This window comes from Zonotrichia leucophrys, chromosome 6 (genome assembly GCF_028769735.1).
Source record: "Zonotrichia leucophrys gambelii isolate GWCS_2022_RI chromosome 6, RI_Zleu_2.0, whole genome shotgun sequence".
Lineage (NCBI taxonomy): Eukaryota > Metazoa > Chordata > Aves > Passeriformes > Passerellidae > Zonotrichia > Zonotrichia leucophrys.
Genome location: NC_088176.1, coordinates 31,797,946 through 31,819,332, shown reverse-complemented (window position 1 = coordinate 31,819,332; position 21,387 = coordinate 31,797,946). Strand labels below are relative to the sequence as shown.

The 21,387-nt window shown below is 46.6% G+C and overlaps 1 protein-coding gene across 1 annotated transcript; it reads right to left on the bottom strand.

The window, feature by feature from the left end:
• Positions 1-2,110: 2,110 nt before the first annotated feature.
• Positions 2,111-15,542, bottom strand: MINPP1 (multiple inositol-polyphosphate phosphatase 1). Its single transcript, XM_064716396.1, has 5 exons — positions 14,989-15,542; positions 14,274-14,462; positions 13,316-13,413; positions 11,881-12,014; positions 2,111-3,151 (listed from the first exon to the last, which is right to left on the bottom strand). Exons 1-5 carry the CDS (start codon positions 15,527-15,529, stop codon positions 2,752-2,754), a joined length of 1,362 nt encoding a protein of 453 aa, XP_064572466.1. The 5' UTR covers positions 15,530-15,542; the 3' UTR covers positions 2,111-2,751.
• Between the last annotated feature and the right edge of the window lie 5,845 nt (positions 15,543-21,387).

Genomic DNA, 21,387 nt, shown 5'->3' with positions numbered 1-21,387 from the left:
AACACTGCTCACTGAGCCAGTGCACAACTTTGGAGAAGTATTTGGATCCATTTTAGTTTGTTTTTTTTTTTAATATCTAAACAAATGTCTTTGTTTATCAGACAAAAGCATCAGCACCTCCCCAGTGCTGAACCAGAGTGCCTGGAGTATTTACATGTCCCAACACTTCTATAGAGCCACAATGGTGTAAAATTTCCACACTGAGCCTCCAATTCTGCCAGAGGAGTGAGTCAGAGCATCCTGAGCCCCAGCAGCACGTTTTCCTCTCCAGTTAGCTGCTGACAGCCCTGAAGAGAGATCTGCTACAGGGGTTTGAGGGACCAGGCTCCAAGGTGAACCAGGGAACAGCTTCTGAGGCATCACCCCCAGAATTTAGAATTTAAACACACAATCAACCTGCTAATGCACAAAGGGTACCCACAGCAGGAGTTTTTTGTTGCTGCACCTCACCTGGCACACAATCAGAAAAGCAGTCAAGTGCAAGGTATTCCTCCCTCCATAAGGAAGAAGGATGTATCTTTTAATAAATGTGATGTCTTAAAATCAGTCTTGCTGAACTGACAACAGAATCTTCCATTCATCTCACACAGTCAGGCTTTCATCCCTTCTGTTCATGAATCATCACTGACTCACAGAAAAAAAATATTTGTTCAAAGGTGGATTTTCTCACTCTCCTATCTGCTCTTTCCAAACATAACTGCCTTCAAACAAAGGCTCATTTCTTTATAGCCTGACTCAAATGTTGCAATAAAGTTCTTAACTGGGCTCTGTCACAACCATTTCCATCAGTTGCCTTCGTCTCCAGGTAGGATCATGTGCAAAAGCAGCCATGCAAAGGTGATTGAGCAGGAGCCATATGCAGGGGCTGACAATTATCCTGACCTATATTCCTCTGCTTGTTGCAGCACTCAACTCCTCCCTAACCATTTCCCCAACTTCAGAAAGAGCTGTGGATACTGATTCAAGTATTTTTCAAAGGCAAGTGCTGAAATATTTGAATCAGTATCTTCAGTGATCTCTGCAGCAAGTGGTGCACAAACCAAACAGGGCCCTGCAGCCACAGGTAGGGAAATGCCCTTAACCCAGAGCAGCAAAAACCAGGTGTTCAAATGCTCCTTAACTTACAGGATATAAATATGAACTGCTTTTACACAAGGTATATTAAGAAGAAAAAAGTGACCAAAGGCTGAGTCCTCAAGAAAAGATTTTAAAAACCCACATACACTCAGTGTAACTTCTCAACCTGAAGTTTGGCTTTTTTCTGTTTTTGTTTCTGCAGCAGTGAAGTTCCCAGTTCTGGGGGTGAGCCCACAAAAAGCACTTATCAGGTGCACTCCAGACATTTATACCCTCAAGTGCTGCAGGCCATGCTGTGGTCATCCCTTCACCTCCTGCCCAGGAAACACAGCCAAACAAACCCCACTTGACAGGGTGAGCTCTGGATGCTCATTACATGGTGAGAGTGCACACTTCAAGAGCTGCCAGCACCAAAAATCCATCCTTCATTTGCTTTGGGCCAACCTGGTCAAACAACCATTCCCTTGCAGGTGATGAAGGAATCTTTTTCTGACATTTCTCATCAGCTGTCTTCAGTTTTCCTTTTACTATCACACTGCAGAGCTCCAAAATACTTCCCAGCTTTCAGGCATAAGGGAACCTACCTAAAGTGCACTTCCTTTCAAACATCACCAGTCCTTCTATGCCATTCACCTCTTTAAAACCAGCTGCATTCCAAAAGCAAGGTGGCACACCAAATGTGTAAGGCCTGCATAAGTGGCAGCTCGTTTGGTGCCTTAAAGTCAGCAGAAATCAAGCCTCAGCCCAATCTTTATACAGTTCAAAAAACTGGATTTAGAGTCAGCAACAATTCCATTTCTAGCAGGAGGCTGGAGACATCAGAGGTGCTTTCCAGCCAGGGCTGGTAGGGAAACTGTCAGCACCTGGGCAGGACCAAGAGATTGAGAGCCATGGCCCAAATAACACCAGAAATGGATGGTGTTACTGAAAGGACACTCCAGAGTATTTAGACAATAACTGCTGCATTTCCCAGAGCACCTAAAAGGAAGAGTGGCTACTTTCCACTCCCTCACTTTTATTTCTTTTTTTTTTTTCCCTACTTCTTTGTAAAGATAATTTACTTACCCTGGAGACTAACTTGCTATGCAGGATGGGTTGATGATGACCTTAAGACTTTTAATTCCTTGTCCCTTTTCAAGCAGGTGATGCATGCAGGAACTCCTCCTGCTTTAAAATGCCCAAAATGGTGCTGTCCAGGCAGAAGTTGTTCAGCTGTGGAGAAGAACTATGTACCCTCTCCCTTCTAGAAGCTTGAGAAAAGGATCAAAAAAAGGTTTGAAATATTTCATGCATGGCACAGGAAAACAGCAGCTAGAAAAACAGGCAGCAGAAAGCAACACTGAATCAGTCCAACCACCTTCAGATTCAATAAAATAGAAGCTGCCCCAGCTCTTAAATGCATCTGTGGCCCATTCACAAGAGCAGTGACCAATGAAATCAGCTAATTTGCACACATAAACACACAGGTATTTGTGTCTTGCATCACACAGTTGTTACCACTTCCCTGTGACAGCAGTTGTGCTTATGCAACAGAGAACCAGCGCACCGAGCTGAGACAACCCCCCAGATCTGCAAGGTTAGAAAGTCAACACAGCAGCAGCAAATCATCCAAAGTGCTTGTCCCCAACAGCTGTGGAACTGAACCCAGAGCAATCTGCAGAACACTTCATTCCCTCACAGCTCATCCACGGCAGTGACGTTGTGCTGGGGCAGTTCACACTCCTCCTTGAAGTGGCAGTTCTCCAGGATGTCCTTGTAGTAATCCTTGAGGTCAGTGTAGGTGGAGGTGGTCTCGTTGGAGTGCAGGAAGGGCAGCAGCCTCTCATTGAGCAGCAGCTGCACCTGGTACTCGTGCTGGGAGGCGTTGGCATGGTCGCAGTGGTAGAGCACGAACACCAGGTTGGCGGCGTAGGGCACGATGCGGCCGCTGCGGAACTTGCGCCGCTCCTGCCGCGCGAAGTTGGTGGCCAGGAGAGGCTCCTTGTCCTTGAAGTAACCCATCAGGGCAAGCAGGGGCTGCAGGGTCTCTGCGTGACCCACCTGGACGATCAAAGGTGAGGAAATGGGTTTGGAGCTACAAAAGAAAAGAACCAGAAGGGATGAGCAAAAGGTTGTGCCTTAAAACAAAAATCCAAAGCGTGGCACAGCTGCCAGCGACCATGGCTGAGGGACACCTTGAACCTGTGAGAAAAACCTCTTTGGGAATTGCAGGCTGGTACAGACATTTTAAATGCAGCTTCCTAAACTTTGTCCAAGTATGGATCCTTCCTAAACTTTGTCCAAGTATGGATCCAAGGCCAACACAGTGAGGTTCAGCAAGTGCCAGGCCCTGCAGCTCCAGGCTGGGCACAGGGGCTGGAAAGGGCCCTGGGGAAAGGCCCTGGGGGCTGTGCCAGGGCTGGGCAGGAGCCCAGGGGTGCCCAGGGGGCACGAGGCCAATGGGCCCTGGCTGTGCCAGCCCAGGGCAGGGCCTGTCCCCTGGGCTGGCCCTGCTGAGGGACCCCAGGGCTGTGTCCAGTTCTGGGTCCCCCAATCCAGGAGGGACATGGAGGGGCTGGAGCGTGTCCAGGGCAGGGAATGGAGCCCCAGGAGGGGCTGAGGGAGCTGGCAAGGGGCTCAGCCTGGAGCAAAGGAGGCTCAGGGGGCCCTTGTGGCTCTGCAGGAGGGGACAGCCAGGGGGGGTCGGGCTGTGCTGCCAGGGAACAGGGACAGGACAAGGGAAAGGGCCTCAGGCTGGGCCAGCAGCAGCAATTCCTGCATGGAAGGGACTGCAGCTCACACAGCCAAGCCCTTCATTAGATGTAGAGAGTTTCCTCCAAATCATCATCAGCATTTACCAAATTTAGCCTGAAGACAGAAATCCAGACTGTCCCTGCCCAGTTCAGCAGCCCCAATGACCAGCAGAACACTGCTGTTACCCATCCCTGAGGGCACCAAGCAGTCCAGGAGGAGATGCTGCTCCCTCAGGAACAGGTCAGCAAATCAAGGCACTGCCTCGAACCATGACCCAGGACAGCTTATGTAACAAAAGGTTACACACAGTGCTCAGCCAAAGGGGAGATAAGAGCTGGCTGGCTGTGCCAGGAAACTCCAGCCAAGAGGAAAATCTGACCCTTGCTCCAGAGCAGGATGATGGCTTTTGGGGACCAGTTCCAAGTGGCCCATGTAAATCCAGCACAGGTAAATCCAGGTTCAGCTTTCAGGAGATACATCTTGACTGCTCTGAAAAGGAGGAGTTTCCTCAGCTCCCACCCAAAGCAATGGAGAAATGGTTAAGTGGGAGATTTACCTGGGGATTGGAGCTTTGATCAGCTCAGCAGGAATTCAGTGCTGGGCCAGGATGGTGCACTGGTGTTTGTACAGTCTGACACACACCTTGGAGCCTGAGCCCTTCTGACTCCACTCCTCACACTCTCCCCTTAGACAAAACAGCCCTTAAAAAATACATCCAAACCCTGCCTCTGTTTTCTGTTCAAACCACAGAAAGGTTCTCTGTGGAGGACAGTGGATTTTTCCCCACCTATGCCTCTGTTGCACTAAGATCTTTACATTCACCACACTCTTCCAGCCCCTCCAAAATCAATGCTCCTGCTTGTCTTCTCCCATTGCTATTTATGATTCTTTCACTCACTTTAAAATGATAAAGCTTTTAGATCCTTGAATCCCTTTCTCTTCCCTTCCCTCTCTGATCCACCTGACCAGTTCACATGTATCCTTCCCATCCACACACACCTGCAGGGAGGTATTTTTAGTTTTTAGGACACATTGACATCCCTCCTGTCACAGCAGCCAGACACAGATGGCTGTGGAAGGAAACAGGAGGCCACTCCTTTGATCTCCTGCAATTTCCAGCTCAGAAGTCTCCAGGGCCAGAGGTGGCTCCCAGGTAATGAATCCCAGCTTTGCCAAATCTCTCCCTCAATCCACGTGCATTTCTGGCACACACAATGTCCTGTGGGGAGGAGCTGCACAGCTTCACACACTGCTGGTAATTTTTCTATCTGTAGATTCTATGTCCCATTTAATCCATTCTGACAGCTTTGTAATAGTGTTTTTTCCAAGCTGAGAAATCCTTCCTCGGTCATTTCACAATTTTCCACATCCCTTTAGATCAGAATATCAGAATGCACAATACTCAAGAACCATAAGCTACACAGAAATCAATGAGCTCTCTGCTTAATTCCTGATATCCAACAAGGAATGATTTGGACTGGGACCCTAAATTTCATCTCATTCCAGCTCCCTGTCCCTGTCAGGGACACCTCCACAGGCCAGGCTGCTCCAAACCCCACATGCCTGAAGTTTGAGATATCTCAGACAGCTACAACAACCTCCTAAGAGCCCCTGAGCAATAGGCTCTCCCAGATCCTACCCAACAGCTGATAAGAAAATCATTTTTCCCCATGTGGATTACTTGACAGCTCTGCAGTTTTCCAGCCCAGTCAGTCTCCCCAGGTCCTTTCACAATCTCCCTTGTAGAAACACTTCATCTCATTTATCTGGAATAAAACTGCCACATTTGCAATGCCACTGAACTTGTCAGCTCTTCTCAACATTCCAAGCAGGTCAGATCTTTCCAGCTCTATCTCTGCTAGGAAAAATCAATCAGCTGTCCCTTACCCTCATTTCTTGTAATTTTATCAAGTTTTTCCCTCTGTAAGGACCTTTCCCTGTAACCCCAGCTGCCTGATTCCTTTAGATAAGGAAACCTGTTCAGAAGGATGTTTGGAAACCATAACTGTAGCTACCAACCACCCTATTTTATATTTGCTGATCCCTCCCAAGAGCTCCAAGAGGAATGGTTTCCTTTTAAAGAGCCACCCTGACACTTCTGAGGTGTATCAGATTCATCAAGGTGCTCAGCAATACTAGTCTGGAGCATTTTTTTATTTCTACAAGACTGGAATTCTAATTCTCTCCTGGAGATGCTTTTTCAATATTTCCCTTATTTAATTATTTGTGTTTTCATGTCTTCCCAGCTGCATAGTGGTCTTAGTTTTGGGAATGCAAATATGCTGCTAGAATCTCCAAAACAACCTTACACAGGCATTACTGACCCCACAGGGAACGGATTTCACATCTCACCACTCAAAAAAGGCTTCAGAAATGCTAAGACAAAAATAAATTAACATTCTGGCTATCAATGCTGGCTTTAAGCAAAGTTCAGCTTTACTTTCCAGGTGATGCTAAGCAGGAATGTTGAAATGGAAGTAAATCACAAAAAAGAGAGCAAAAATAAATCATAAAAAACCAGCAAGGCATAAGTTTGCAAAGCAGGAAACAAATTACAGCACAGACAAGTTTTTAAGAACAAAGGAAGAAGTGGGAAAAGAAGGACTGAACAAGGTGCTCACTCTCAGTGTACCTTGAGTTTTTCCTTCACTTCCTTTAGCCTCATAAAATCCTCATGCCAACAGGCCAAGCAGCCTTGGGAGGCAAAGCAAACCTCTCCCACTGAGCACCATCCCACTGGATTAGTGTAATGAAGATTAAAACTGTTTCCTGATACAGCACAAACCTGAGCTCCCCACAGGCTCCTGAACCCAGCAGCACTGGTGATTTCCCAGACTGTTCCAGCACTCCCTGTTCAGGGCCAGGGTCTGGACTCCAGCTCAGATGAGGTTTCCTATCAGCCAGCAATGACAATCACAACAGCCATCAAGGTTACCCTGCAATAGTTTGAATTGTGGGGAGAATGATGACAGATGGTCTTCAGAGAATACCCACAGGCAAAGGTTACCACCGGCCCTGCATTCCTTGTAAGGGCAGAACAAACAACAAAGCAGTGATAAACAGCAGCACAGGTTAATAAAATATTAATGGCAGATGTTTTCCATGCTCACTTTGCCTCACAATCTATCAGTGACTCAGTGTCTTGCTGGAAGCATCAAAGTTCTCCACATTGCACTCTGGCAATTACCTAATGGCATTTCAATCCACCTTTCCTCTCCTTTTTATTTCCATGGCTGGGGAAAGCCCACTGAGGGAATCTCATTCAATCCCCACCTTTGAAGGGATTGTGCATAAAACTCTGCCATAAATATCAGCAGCTTGTGTGACAGGGATTGGTTTTATATTCATTTCATGGGCACTTGCAATGAGCAGAATGGGCTCTCAGGAGGCAGAGCACAGGAGGGTTTCACTGCAGAGATCTGCCAGCTCCTGAACTGCCCACTTTTGGGGTTTTATGGGGTTTTTTTTACCTTTGAAGTAAGTCTGGCCACAGAAAGTATTGAACAATTCAGCAGCACAACCCCAAAAGCTGAATCTCACCATGGGGGGAAAAGAAAAGGCATCATGGAAAATCACAGATGTGGGATTTATCATCCAGGTACATTCCAGTTCTCCTGGATCTCAGCAGGTTTGGGTTTAACTCTGAATCTTCTGCATCAGCTCATCCAGAGCAGATCATTCCTACTCTTCCCAGTACTGACAGTTCATTTTCCATATGGAAAAAGTGAACTTTCTTTTAACCAAAGTTTATTTCCTAAGCACTGACTGGATTTTCAGTTAGAAATAACTCAAACCCCACGAAACAAACAAGTGGGATAAGATGAAACATTTCCTGCAGCAAAGCTCAACCAGCCAACCCTCAAACCTCATGTAAAAATCCCTCCAACAACTGCACAGAAGGTAAAATTTACACCTGTTTAACAAGCAAGCTCAGACTACATTCTGTCCCTTTTCTCCCTAATAAAAGGGGCAGGTCAAAGGACTCCAAAACCTGCTTTCAGCTGTGGGATGAATTCTCCATCCTTCTCACTTCCCCCTGTGATTTATTTCATGGAAAAAGAAGCTGGACAAACCCTAAACATAGCAGGAAGCAGCAGAAATATTTAACAGTGTTAAAGCTCAGAGGGTTTCCACCAGTGGGAAGGAAGAAGAAAAAAATTTAAAATATATATCTGTCAAATAGTATTAAGCCCTCATATATCCAAGTTTCCACCATAAAGACAGCCAATCATTCCCAGAATCAGCACCAAAACAAGGAAATGCACCACTAATACTGACAGCAGAAAATCTTCTGTTGCAACAAGGAACAAACTCACTGATGACAAAAGGAAACTTGAAAAGCTGACTGGACTGCACAGAACTCATTAAAAGCCTTGATTAAAAGGCTCTTATCTAGTCCTGCAACACTTTATCAGCTGGAGGTAATTAGGCAAGGCCTCCTTGTGTTTCACTGGGAGCTACTGCACTTTCAAAGGCTCTTTCCTGGCTGATCTCACCTCTGCCATTGTTTGGAACCTCAGAGGTGAAATGCCTTCGTGCAGCAGCACCACAGAAATGCTCAGTGCTGATCCAAAACCAAGCCAAGAGGCTGCTGGCACCTGGCAAAGCCAAGGGGGGCACTGGTCAGAGCAGTCCTTTTGTCTGTGACTGTTCAGTTTCTCTTTTTTATTCTTACATAAAAGGGCAGGACTCCATCAAAGCTGCTCAGATACCTTAGCAAGGATAGATCTGAAAAAGTATCCATGAACTAATTAATGGGATATTGAGGACATGCTGGGGAGTCTGAAAGGCACAAGAAACTTTAAATCTCTAATTCTGGGTAGACAGATGGACAGGCACACTCTCTGGGAGAAGATTTGAGAAAGTGAAACACACACACATCAGAAATGCAGGCACAGGGATGCTGCTGACTGTGCCACAAGGATCTGGGGTGAATTCCACACCTCTGTCCAATTTACAACTCCTTTCAGTCATGTCAGAAATCCCACTGCTGAAAGATGGAGCAATCAAAGCCCACCAGAGCTGCTGACTGAGACATGGACTGTTAATTAATAAAAGCCACCCCAGCAGCAGTGAAGGGGTTTCCATAAAAAACTCAGGACCTGAGCAAAAAGGGGATTTTCAATCTAATTATTTCATTGCTGCTGCATATGTAGAAGCTTTTTGCTCACTTCCCTTTGTGGAGTTTTGAACTGTGCAGTGGTTTTAGATCACCCATTAGACTCCTTTGTACTGAGTCATAGCTTTGGAGGAATAATTAGGGCACAGCAGTAATTGACTCCTGAGAGGTCCCAATTGTGTTGGGAAGTGACCTGCAAAGAGCAAGGCAAATTACATGCAACAATAAAAGCTACCAATAAATTGCCAAATTGGTCTGTCTACCATAAATCACAAAGATCACCTTCAATTGATCTTGAATCATATTCAAATTATTTTTTTTTTTAAATACCTTGGAACCATTTACTCTCTAAGAGGAAACCATCACCAAATATTTTGCAATGCATCTGTACAACACTGGTATTATCAATACACTGCAAATACTGAGATGGCTGCACAAAGCATCCTCCCAATTTCCAGAGCCTCATGGTAACCCATTTGGACAGTACAAATAATATTTCATATTCTTTCATCAGCAGGAAATAGTAATGTTAAATATTTGAAGCTAGAAGGAAAAAAATGGAGAGTCTAAAAGAGCTTTAGTGAATAGATGTGCTTTAAAGTGTGCCACAACTGATTTGCAAATCCACCTCTGCCCAAGCATGCAGCTGCAGAGATTTTTAAAAATCAGATGAGCAGTTTCACATTGCATTAAGCACCAAAATACCCAAAATTGTCATCAACATACATAGACTTCCCTGGGCAAAACACTGTTCATTAAACTGCTGGGAAAAGCAGCAGTGAAAAGTAATTCTGCATCAGCTTCCCTGGTTATTTTCTATCCCCTTGGGAGAAAAACCACAATTCTTTATAAATGTGAAGACATAAGAAAACTGCCCAACTATGCCATTTCAGTAGAGCAAATCACATGGGTTTGATATGGAACAAAAGAAACTTTCAACCAAAGTCTATTCCTTAAACAGAAATGCTTTCATTTTATATATATATCTCATTGTGTTTTTGTAACTAAGAAAATTGGTATGGAAGAAAAGAGAGTCCTGGCCCCCAACCTTTCCCTTTCAGAGCTTTTAACAGCAAGACCTGCACAGAAGAGATTATTCCCAGTTTAAACCCCAGAGTTATACTGGAATTCATGTGGTGGGAGAGCCTGAAACCATCTGAAACTTCTGCACTGCAAACTGAAAGTGGGACTGATCAGCAGTGGGTATTTATTACACCTTCATCAGGTTATTAAGGACAGACTAACCAGAAGGAAGAGTTTTCTACCAAGGAAATAAAAATCAAGCTTTGATAAGACAATAAATTTGGTGATAAGATTGCAAGGGCAACAATCACTTCATGGCAGAACCAGGTTTCTTTTTCATTTCACTGGGAATGAAAACAGAACAAAGCTATTGAACAAAGGCATAAAGTGTGCTACAAAAACACAGCTTTGCCAACACTGCTCTCCACTGTCCAGTCTGAGCAGCACAGATAATCCAGATCCCTCAGCTTCTTCCCAGAACAGAAATGCTTCCCTTTTACTTCTGGATAGCCCAATCTAAGCTTTCCAAAAAAAAAAGAGATTTTGGGGTGAAGATAATGCCCTGGAAGAAAATTTCTTGTTCTTAAATGTTTTAGAGTAATTTCTTAAATTTTTAGAGCAAGCAGCCAGTTATAAATCCATGGTAAACACTGAAACAACGTTCCACTGAAAGACATTTCATCATCACTAAAGTTCATTTGCTGAAAAAGCTGCAGAAATGTTTAACCTGCTGCCTTGAAGTTGACCATCACTATAAAAAGAAAGACTTTTCTATATCTTATTTGTATGTTTTCTCATTTTCATTGTGCTCTCCCAGTGCCACTCTATGAAAAAGAGCTAAATCTCTCTCTGTAGATGAACTGGGATTAGCTGCACCTCTGCTCCCTACATTCCAAGGGAGACGAGCTGGCTCTGGCAGATTCCCACGTGCTCTCCAGGTTATCCAACCCCGTTCATTCCCAGCTCTCCAGTGCTTTACGACTGCCACCTTCTGTTGTGGAAGGGAGTAACACATTCCTGTAGCACTCCCGCTCCTGTTTAGGATGAGGCTCATCCTGGACACTGCTCACCCAGCTCGGGATTTCACAAGATTTATGGTCCTGATTCTCTGCATTCACTGCCTGCTTCCCTCTGGTGTTGCAAATGAACTTCCACAGCCAGCACTGAAAGAAAGTTACCACTGTGCTTGGGAGCTCGGCCTCAGACACCTCCCAAAAAATCAGAAATCTCCATCTGTACCTCTTTCTTCCAACTACAGCCCTTGGATTTTTAAAAATTGTTGTTATTAAACTTACAGGGATGTTTGATAGACACACAGCTGCCATTAGTGTGTGTAATATAAGGATTGAAAAGCTCTCACTGCTCAAAGAGGAAATCACACTAAAAGGGAACAAAATTGATCCCTCTCCTTCCATTATACAATCTTATGGCCCTATCCTTGATATCCTTCTATAAAATTTCCATACTAATCTGCTAAGGTGTTAATTCATGTGACTGATTATTAACCATGAATTTCTAATTGTTCAGAACATGAACACAGACTGTAAGTTAACATTTAAGCAACAAATTATTTTTAGCAAGGACATTTTTAACAAGAAAGCTCTATTATTTTAATTCATTGTCTCCTCTCAAACTGCAGGAAGAGAACACCACTATCAAGCAGCAGTTCCCTGAAGGCCTGTGTGGATCAGCAAGTTAAAAGATGGAAATGCTTTAGCTGAGCACAAAAGCATCAATGAAAGCAAAAAATGTACTCTTCAAAGTAATACTGCTCCAGTAAAAATTGTGTTCCATTAAAATTCTCCTAGCTCCAGCTCTCCTGTTGTTGCTACATTCAGAAGTAAAATACTGAATTTCCTTTCAATGAAACCCAGCTCAGACTGAGCACAGAAAGCTCACACCCAAAGCACTGCAGGCTCTGGATTTACCTTTTGCTCTCCTCCACTGCTTTGTCCAAGTGCTGGAAGATATCCTGGAATAAAATGCAGCTGGAGCGACTGTTGATGTCGTAGCCATATCCTCTCTTCCAGTACTGCTTCAGGTCATTCAGGTATTCCAGCACCTAAAATTGGAGTTCACAAGTTTTTATTGCTGCACCAAAAAGCTCACAGCCTGGAGAAATGACACAAAAACAACCACAAACATCAGGGCTCCAGTTCAAACCATTTCAGCATAAAACCACGTCACTGTGATATTTTCTGAAAAATCCTCTTTGCCCAGGATTTTCTCCTGGGAAGCTGAGAAGCCTCAGAGAGGAATGAAAACAATAATTATCTGATTGCTGCTGCTGTGTTTGCTGCTTGGGAATGTGGCTTGGACATTGTTTACCAACAGGTGAATGTTTGCTTGGCTATTAAGAAGAAACAATTCACATGGAACCAATCACCATCAGCTGTGCTGGACTCTGAGTCAGTCACAAGTTTTTATTATTCATTCTTGTGAAACCTTCTGATGTATCCTTTCTCTATAGTTTAGTATAGTTTTAGTATTGCATTCTTTTAATAAATTATAATAGCATAGATAATAAATTGGCCTTCTGAGAACAAGGAGTCAGATTCTCATCTCTCACCTCATCCTGGGGACCCTCACAAACATCACAATACCAGACAACAGATCAAAGAGTGACCAAATTCAGCATCTGGTAACAATCACAAAAAAGCCCTGAGGTGCTGCACATCACAAGACAACCACTACCCACTGCTTTTTCAGCACTTCTGATTTTGCCCTTCTGTGCCATTCTTCTCACAGAATCCATCCCACACCTTCAGCCCAGCTTGTTTTGGGTCTGTTTCCACATTCCAGAGCTGTGCACACATCTCAAGCAGACAGAACTGTGCCTTGGAATTATTCAAGAGCACGCAGTGCTCTCCTTGTTCCCTGCTCCTTTCCTGACAGTTCCTGGCATCAAAGCCATTTCCCACCTCCCTGCTGAGTTATTTATAACCAGACTGAACAGGGCAGGGCTCAGCAGAAGCCCGTGGTGACCCTGATCCTCTCAGACACACCCATCTATGAAAAGGTCTCCTCTTTTCCCAGGGGTGCAAATTTCCTTAAGAGCCTTGGGGGAGCTGTACTGAACATCAAAAAAAGTTGAAAGAAGAGGAACAAACATTTGTCTCATTTATCTGGGTTCTGTCTAGGTTTATAGAGCTGATAGACCCCAAAACCAGAGAGTCTTGGAGGCCCTGCAAGACCTCATTTGATGTACCCTGGAGTGAATTTTATCACGTGGTTCTATCATGTAAAACCACACATTATAGAATTATTTGAGATGGAAGGCCCTTGGAGAGCACCTCATTCCAAACCCCCTGCCACAGGCAGGGACACTTCCCTCCAGAGCAGGTTGCTCCAAGCCTCACATACCTTGGCATCTTCTTCACTGAAGAGTGAACACCATGGGGAGGTCACATTTTTTATGGCCAGCTCATAGGAGCAGGTGAGAAAAGCCACTTGAACAAGATCTGCAATAAATCCAACAAACAAGCAAGAGATAAATAAATCACTGCTAGATAAGTAGCAGCTTCCTCTCCTCAGTTTACCTCTAAAATGAATTGTAATTACTGTTTGGCAATACAAACAATGACATCCAATAAATATTTGGCAGGACAAAGACCAAGCACCAAAAATACACAGTTTAACAGGATTATTGTGCAAAACCCAAATTTTGGACTGCAAGTTCTTGGCATTACATCATGCTAAGAGGGAAAACAAGAGCATTCCACATTAAATGCTGCCCATCAGCTGATGTGAAACAGGTGTCAGCTGCTGGTGCAGCCCCACAGGTCAGAGGAGTCAAAGGGAAGGTGTGAGCTCATGGACAACACCCCCTCCACATCAGCAGTTGTGTACAAGCAGCACCAGGTTGAACTTTGTCTCCAGCATGTCCCTGATGCTGCAATCCCAACAGCAGCACTTATTTTGGGGTGCTTTTCCCCCCAAAACCATACAGGGAAATCCAGCACTTCTGTTCTGAACAGGAATTAAAAGCAGACCTGAGGGCTGCTTTTCCTCAGGTCATTTATGTGCTGGAGTTGTAGTGGGTTTCACAAAACAAAATTAAAACATTCAAATCCCTCCAAAACCAGGTAAAGCTGATTTTATCTACGGGAAAGATGTTTTCATGCATCTTTTTCTTCTGACCACTGTCCAACAAGCATTCATTACTGCAACACCAACAGACTTACAGTCTCTTGCATTTAATTAGAGACTGCATCTCCAAGTCACAGCCACTCCAAATTACCTCCTCTGCATAACTACACATGTTGGAAGCTGCTCTTGGCCAGCCTTGGAGCCAAAGCCACCTGTGACAGGAATTCCTTACCTGCATTTAGCTCCTCCACTGGCAAACACAAGGCACTGGCCACCTTCTCCAGGACCTTCTTCATCTCAGGCCCCTCTTTGAAGGCGTTCACCTGGCCCATGGCCGTGTCATTCTCCTCCACCAGCACCACAAACTTGGCGCAGTGATCAAAGAAGCGCATCAGGGAGTCGTTAACTTCAACCTCCACCTCTGAAAGAAACGTGGGTGTCAGAGGGAGCAGCACCATCCCCAAAGGCACCAGGACGTGACACCCACCAAGGGACAGGCTGTGTCCCCATGGAGGGGGTGCAGGGTCCCTCTCAAACACAGGGAGAGCAGGGAACATCCCCGATGCCTCTGAGAGCTCCTTCAGGGAGGGATTCTTCCAGCCACCCATCAGGAGTCCTGCAGACCCTCAGGGATGGATCATGGCTCCCCCGGCATACAGGGAAAGCACAGGGCTCCCTCAGGACAGGGATGGAGATCCCGCAAAGAGGCTGTGAGGCATCCCCATCCCCTTTGGTGGGGCCGGGATTCCAAGGGGCTGCCCCAGTCCCTCAGGGAGGACACGGGAGCCATTCCCTCAGGGCATGGGTCTCCCTCACCCCTGAGGGAGCAGGTCCCCAGAGAGCACCTAAAGAAAGCACGGGAATTCCCCCATCCCCTTGGGACAGCTGGGACGCCCTCAGCCCTTCAGGAAAACCCTCAGGGAAGGGGGCGGGTGTCGCTCACTCACCGTCGCCGCCGAAGTCGAGGGTGGGCCCGAGCCCGCGGCGGAAGGCGGCCCCGCTCTGCAGGCAGCGGTGCTTGGAGCTGCTGGCCAGCGCCAGGCGGCGGCGGGCGGCGAACAGCGCGGGGAAGCGGGCGGCCATGCGCCGCGCCAGCTGCTCCATGTCGCGCCGGCCCTGCGGCGCCAGCCGCCCGTCCAGGCTCTCCTCGTACCACATGGGCCATTCGGCCAGGGCGGCGGCGGTGGGGCAGGCGGCGGCTCCCGCGGCCCGGCGGAGCAGCCGGGCGTGCAGCTCGCCCAGCCGGCGGATCTGCCCGGCCGTGGGGTAGCGGGTGCCGTGGCGGAGCACGGCGCGGAGCTGCAGCGGAGTGCAGGAGGCGGGCAGCGATCCTCCCGCCCCGGGACCCAGCGACAGCGGGTCGCTCACCAGGTGCGGGTTCACCTCCTCGTAGCGGGACTTGGTGCCGAAGTAGCCGCTCAGCCCCGCGCTCGCCAGCGGCAGGACGAGGAGCAGCAGCACTAGAGCGGCTTCCCCGCGAGGCGCCATGGCTGCAAGTGCGCGGCTGCCGCAGGAAGAGGCGGAGCGGGGCCGACTCTTCACGGCTTCAGCGGCCCCAGGGCCCGCCCCAGCCCCTCCCGCCCCTTCACGGCATCACTCGCCTCATCCCAGCTCCTCATGGTTCCTCACAGCATCACCCGCTCCATCCCAGCTTCACCCGACCCCTGTCGGCTTCACGCGTCCCCTCACGGCTTCGTCCGCCCCAGCCCGGAGCCCTGAGGGGAGCCATGGGCCGTCCGACCTACTTTGGTATCTGCTCTGCCTCTGTGGGGCCTCGCTGGCTTCACGGAGCTCAGTAAAAACAAAAAAAGTCGATACACAGTCAGACACGAAGGGAATGGTTTAATTCTTCTGTACAGGTAGGACAACTGGATGGACTGCAGTAAGGAAACAGAGACAAGGTATGTTGTCTTTCTCTGTATGTAAAAATAAGAGCAAACTCCGTGAAGCAGATGGGCTCAGGACAGCCCAACCTTCCTCTTGGTGGTCAGTGTCCAAGATGTGCTAGTTCTGAAAAATTTGAAATTGCTGCTCTTTCTTCTCTACAGTTGTGCAATGTATTACCAACTCTAAGGTTTACTATTACCAAAAATGCACTTTGTTTAGCTAGTAACAAAATGTGCTGTTGTCCCTTGGAGTCCTGTTTTAGAGAATCTACCTCTTGACATAAAGCAACAGCAGAAACTTGCTAACAAATCCCTACCATGTTTTATTCATAAAATTAGTCTAATTAGCATTTAAATTTGCGAAATATTAAGACCACTTCAGTCAAAACCCTGGGCCTAGGCTGTGCTGGGAATGGGGCAAGTGAGAATGTGGAAGTAAAGCTATCACTGTTTCTCAGAGCTCTGTGAAAACTTCAGCTATGGTGTGAATATCTCCCTCATTAGAGAAGCTCTGGTATAGATAGATTTTTTAAAAGTTAGTACAATCTTTATTGCTTCTTCATGGGAGAAATTCATCCCAAACCAGGAACACTGCCAGGGACTGCAGCTCCCCTCAGAATTCACTTTATCCTCCAACATGAGCAACCAAGGCCAAGAAGGATCTTTCACAGGTGGTTTTGGCTCTTTTTTTTTTTGCTAAAAACCAGCTGGATGGCACTCAAGGTAAGGTAGTGATGCTGTGAGGGGATGGGAGGTGGCTGCTGCAGGGGGTGGCAGCGTGGGGCATGTGGAGTTTCCAAAGGATCATAGAATCTCTTGAGTTGGAAGGGACACACACAGATCACCAAAGCACAGAATTCCAGGGTCATTGAGGTGAGAAAAGTGGAGTCCCAGCTGTGCCCAGTGCCCACCTTGTGCCCAGCCCAGAGCACTGAGTGCCACCTCCAGCCCTTCCTGGGACACCTGCAGGGCTGGGCACTGCAAAGCTCCCTGGGCAGCCCTGGCAAGGCCTGAGCACCCTTTGCATGCAGGAATTGCTGCTGCTGTCCCAGCTGAGCCTCCCTTGACACAACTTAAGGCCATTTCCCCTTGTCTTGGGACCAGACTCTGATGCTCCCCAGGCTGCACCATCCTGTCAGGGAATTATGGCATGATAAAGACACTTTCAGAGGAATCCAACTCCTTTTAACTCTTTTAGTTCCCAGCAAGAGCAGGTAGGAATAAGCAGCTGTGTAAAAACAAGTGGGAGCACAAAGTCTGCAGCCAGGGATGCTTCAAGAGCTGTGTCCAGAGAGCCACCAGTACTGGTTATAAACACAAAATCCCAGGGTGTGTGAGGCTGCAGGAGCTCAGAGGGCACCTGGTGTGCAGGAATTGAATTACTGCTCCAGCAGGGCCATCCCAGAGCCCAGGGCACAGCATTGTGTGCAGCCAGCTGTGCCCCAGCCCCAGGGAGGAGAGCCCCCAGGCTGTGTGGGCAATGTGCTCAGGGCTGGGCACTGCCCAGGGCAGAAGCTGTGCCTCCTGTGCAGGGCAATTGCTGGGCTCAGGCCCTGCCCGTGGCTCTGGTGCCATTGCTGGGCCCTGCTCTGCCCCTCCCTGCAGCCACTCACTCACAGCCCCCTGGCACTGCTGGCAGCATGGAATGATGGCATTGTAATGACCCATCCAGAAAAGCTTAGAGAGGCTTAGAAAAGCAAAGAATAAAAAGAGGCATCCTGTGGAAAAGCCTGAGCAGCACGGTGGTGACACATCAGGTTATAAAACAGTTTGGGCAAAAGCATAAGCAAAACATCCCCATGCTGATTACAGCCATTTTCAGCTAAAGCCTCACTGCTGAATAGATACCAGCTTGTAGCTAAGGAAACAGAGTCATCTGAGCTTTTGGCCCACAGCACATCCTGGGCAAACCTGGGTTTTGTTCAGAGTCAGACTTCCCTCCCTGCCTGCATATTCAGGCTATTGTACAGCTGAGACTTTTCACTGAATAAATAAACTTTTTATGATTTTTCTTTCCGAATTCTGTTGGAAAGTGTGTACCTCACCTGTCTCCCACCTCCTCAACATGCAAAAGAAAGTGTTAATGCAAGAGTGTGCTAAGGCTCAAACAGGGTAGGGAAAGCCTGTAATGGTGAAAGAGAAAGGGAAAAGAAAAATGGGAATAAAAAAGTGGGCAAAGTTGTTAGAGCAGGGCAGTGTGACTCAGCTGTCTCCCAGTGACTCTGTGCAGGGCCATTTGGCCCCTTTCCTCATTCAGTTTATATTAGACATTTCTCCCACAAATCACTTCTAGCACATCATCCTTTATAACAAAACCAGCATGAGACTACAGGCTGTGTTGCTTTGAAACCTATTGAGGGTATTTTATAAATACTGAGAAAAATACCCATTCCATCTTCTGCATAATTATTCACTACAGTGAATCTGTAGTTGGTTTTAGTAGGAAAAGGATTTTGCATATTAACTATATTTTTTCATATTGTAGTGTGCCTGTGAGCTGCTGTGAGGGAGAAGAAGAGAACTCAAGGAGTTTTCTGTCAGAGACAGAAACTGTCATGATTATAAACTTCACTGTAAATGTGAAGTTCAAAGGTAATGAAATAAAAACTGGTTTGTGATCCCAGTTTCCGTTCCACAAAGGGATTTCTGTGTTCTGAGTTGTCAAGGGCTGACAGTTACCCCACATGGGATCCCTTCCTTGCTCCTCTCACATCACAGCCTATTGGATCCCATGAATGTATTTTGAATGGTTTCACAGGATATTTTCTATTAGGACAGGGAAAATCTCATCAAGAAGATATCATTCCATGAGGAGTCACAACACCTCCAGCTCATATCCCAAAACTCTGGACAAAGCATTTACACAGCAGCCACATTGCCATTTTCACCCTCCACAAGTGTTGTGATGTTCTTTTTTTGGTTCTTTGTGTCTTCTTTACATCTAAGTTAGAGGCCAAAACCATTTACAAATGTTCCAAATGCAACATTATGTTTTCCTTTACTGGTTTTTTTTTTCTTTCCATCTTCAGTTCTGGTGATGCTGAGGGTGGTGAGTTCACAACTCACATTTCCACAGCAGCATTTTTGTTGTTCTCTTGCAGTGCAATCAAATAGCCTGTCCTGAATAATTTCCTTGTTTCTGCTCCATCTATGGATTTTCTCTAGAGGTGCATCTATTTCCAAACCAGGCTCTATTCAAAATGCAACTGAGAAAGGTAATGGACCAACCTCTTCTAAAACACTTTTTTTTTCATATAAACCCTTCTGCTCCTCACTGCTTTGCTGGCCTGTAATTGCCATTAATTTTTTTAGCAGTGAAAGGAGAGAAAACCCAGATTTTCCTGTGTCCCCCAGCTGAGTGTGTGCCAGGTTCCTGCTGCTCCTTTTGGGGTGTGGGCTCTCCAAAACCATTTACAAATGTGCCTGTTCCAAATGCAACATTATTAGATTGTTTTCTCTTCTGTTTTCCTTTATTGTTTTTTTTTTTCTTTCCATCTTCGGTTCTGGTGATGCTGAGGGTGGTGAGTTCCTGATTCACATTTCCATGGCATTTTCTTTTTTTGTTCTCTTGCAGTGCAATCAAATAGCCCTGTCCTGAATAATTTCCTTGTTTCTGCTCATCTATGGGTTTTCTGTAGAGGTGCATCCATTTCCAAACCAAGCTCTATTCAAAATGCAACTGAGAAAGGTAATGTACCAACCTCTTCTAAAACAATTTTTTTTTCTTATAAACCCTTCTGCTCCTCACTGCTTTGCTGGCCTGTAATTGCCATTAATTTTTTTAGCAGTGAAAGGAGAGAGAACCCAAATTTTCCTGTGTCCCCAGCTGAGTGTGTGCCAGGTTCCTGCTGCTCCTTTTGGGGTGTGGGCTCTCCACAAACACTTTCTGCTCTTCTGGGCAGTCCTTTGCCCTGTGTGTGGGTGTGTGAGTAGGGACAGTTTATTCTCACAATTAAAACAATGGTTTTTTCCATATCTGATGCCACATTTTGGTTAGCAGTGAGAGAACTGGGAAAGGAATGATACAAATAATTACTGCTTTCTGCAGAAGGGGCTGAATTCAGATCTCACCCATGATGGACAGAGAGTGCTCCACATGCTCTCCCCTCATGTCCGGTTATCTCGGCTGTTTGAGGGGCCTGGAAAGGCCCGGAGTGGCCTTGGGGCAGCCCGCGTATCGAAGGACGAGAAGAGGCTTCAGTTCTTCTTTCTGGTTTTATGTTTATTAATTGTTTATCTAAAAGATGTTCTTTCAGCCGAACAGAGATCTGCTCAGCAGTCAGCCATGGGCACACTGTGTCTGCCCTCCCGGGCAGCCACGTATCTTTATACCCTTTGTTACGTGTACAATATTTATCATTTTTCCCCAATACCATTTATTCTTATAACTCGGTGCACTCTCAGTAATAACCAATCCAAAGGTGCCACCGTGGCCAAAGAAGATGGAGGAGAAGAGGAAGAAGAAGGAGGACAGGACACGCCCCAATTCCTCCATCTTACTCCTCTAAACCCCCCTGTACATAAATCCTAAACCCTGTGTCTCACTCTCTAATTAACTAATCCCTTCACCATTCACCCAGTGAAGCCCTCATCCTTGTCGTCTCCTGTGTAGGATCAAAGTCCAGCCACCAGACACTTCTGGCAACATTCCAGGACTCCCGAGACCCCCAAGGTGGTCTCGGTGGCTCAGCATCTCAGGACTGAGATCTTGAGATCCGACACCCTCAGGCACAGCCCCATTTAAATGTGTGTGACACAGCCTGTTCTCCCAGAAAACACAGAAACCTCTGGGCATCCTGAGTGGTTTGACCTCTTTGCAAGCAGAGTTTCTGGTCTTGCAGTGTGGCTTCACCCTGTGTGGGCAACATTGGCAGCCTGGCCACCCCATAATTATGTGGTTGCCTTGCTGGAACAGGGCAGGCCCTGCCAGTTCTGGAGCAGCATGACCCCATGTCAGGCTGTGGAACAGCTTGGAGATTGAAAAACCCAGAGATAAATTCAGAAAGCCTCAAACCCCAGCCAAACTGGGTTTTTCAAGGGTAAAAGTAAATTTAAATAAGAGTTTCCTTTTCCACATAAGTAAGAGGAAGACAGTACAGAAACTGTGTGGATCTGTGCTTTATATATGAAAAGGTAAATTTCTTGGTTGTATTTTCACCAAAATACAGGCACAAAGAAAGCTCAAAGATTCAGGCATGCTACAGGCAGGGGACTATTCAGGTTAGTTAGGACTGGGACAGGACAAGGGGAAAGGGCCTCAGGCTGGGCCAGGGGAGGCTCAGCTGGGACAGCAGCAGCAATTTCTGCATGCAAAGGGTGCTCAGGCCTTGGCAGGGGCTGCCCAGAGAGCTTTGCAGTGCCCAGCCCTGCAGGTGTCCCAGGAAAGGTGTGACAGTGTTTATAGGGGTCTTAGGATGAGGGAAGAGACGAGGATCTGACTCCATGTTTCAGAAGGCTTGA

Coding starts and splice junctions, on each gene's coding strand:
- MINPP1 (XM_064716396.1), bottom strand. CDS start 15,529: ATGGCGCCTCGCGGGGAAGCCGCTCTAGTGCTGCTGCTCCTCGTCCTG. Junction 12,015..13,315: donor TCAGTGAAGAAGATGCCAAG/GTATGTGAGGCT, acceptor CTCCAATTTTAG/GTGCTGGAATACCTGAATGA. Junction 3,152..11,880: donor GCAGTGGAGGAGAGCAAAAG/GTAAATCCAGAG, acceptor TTTCTTTTGTAG/CTCCAAACCCATTTCCTCAC.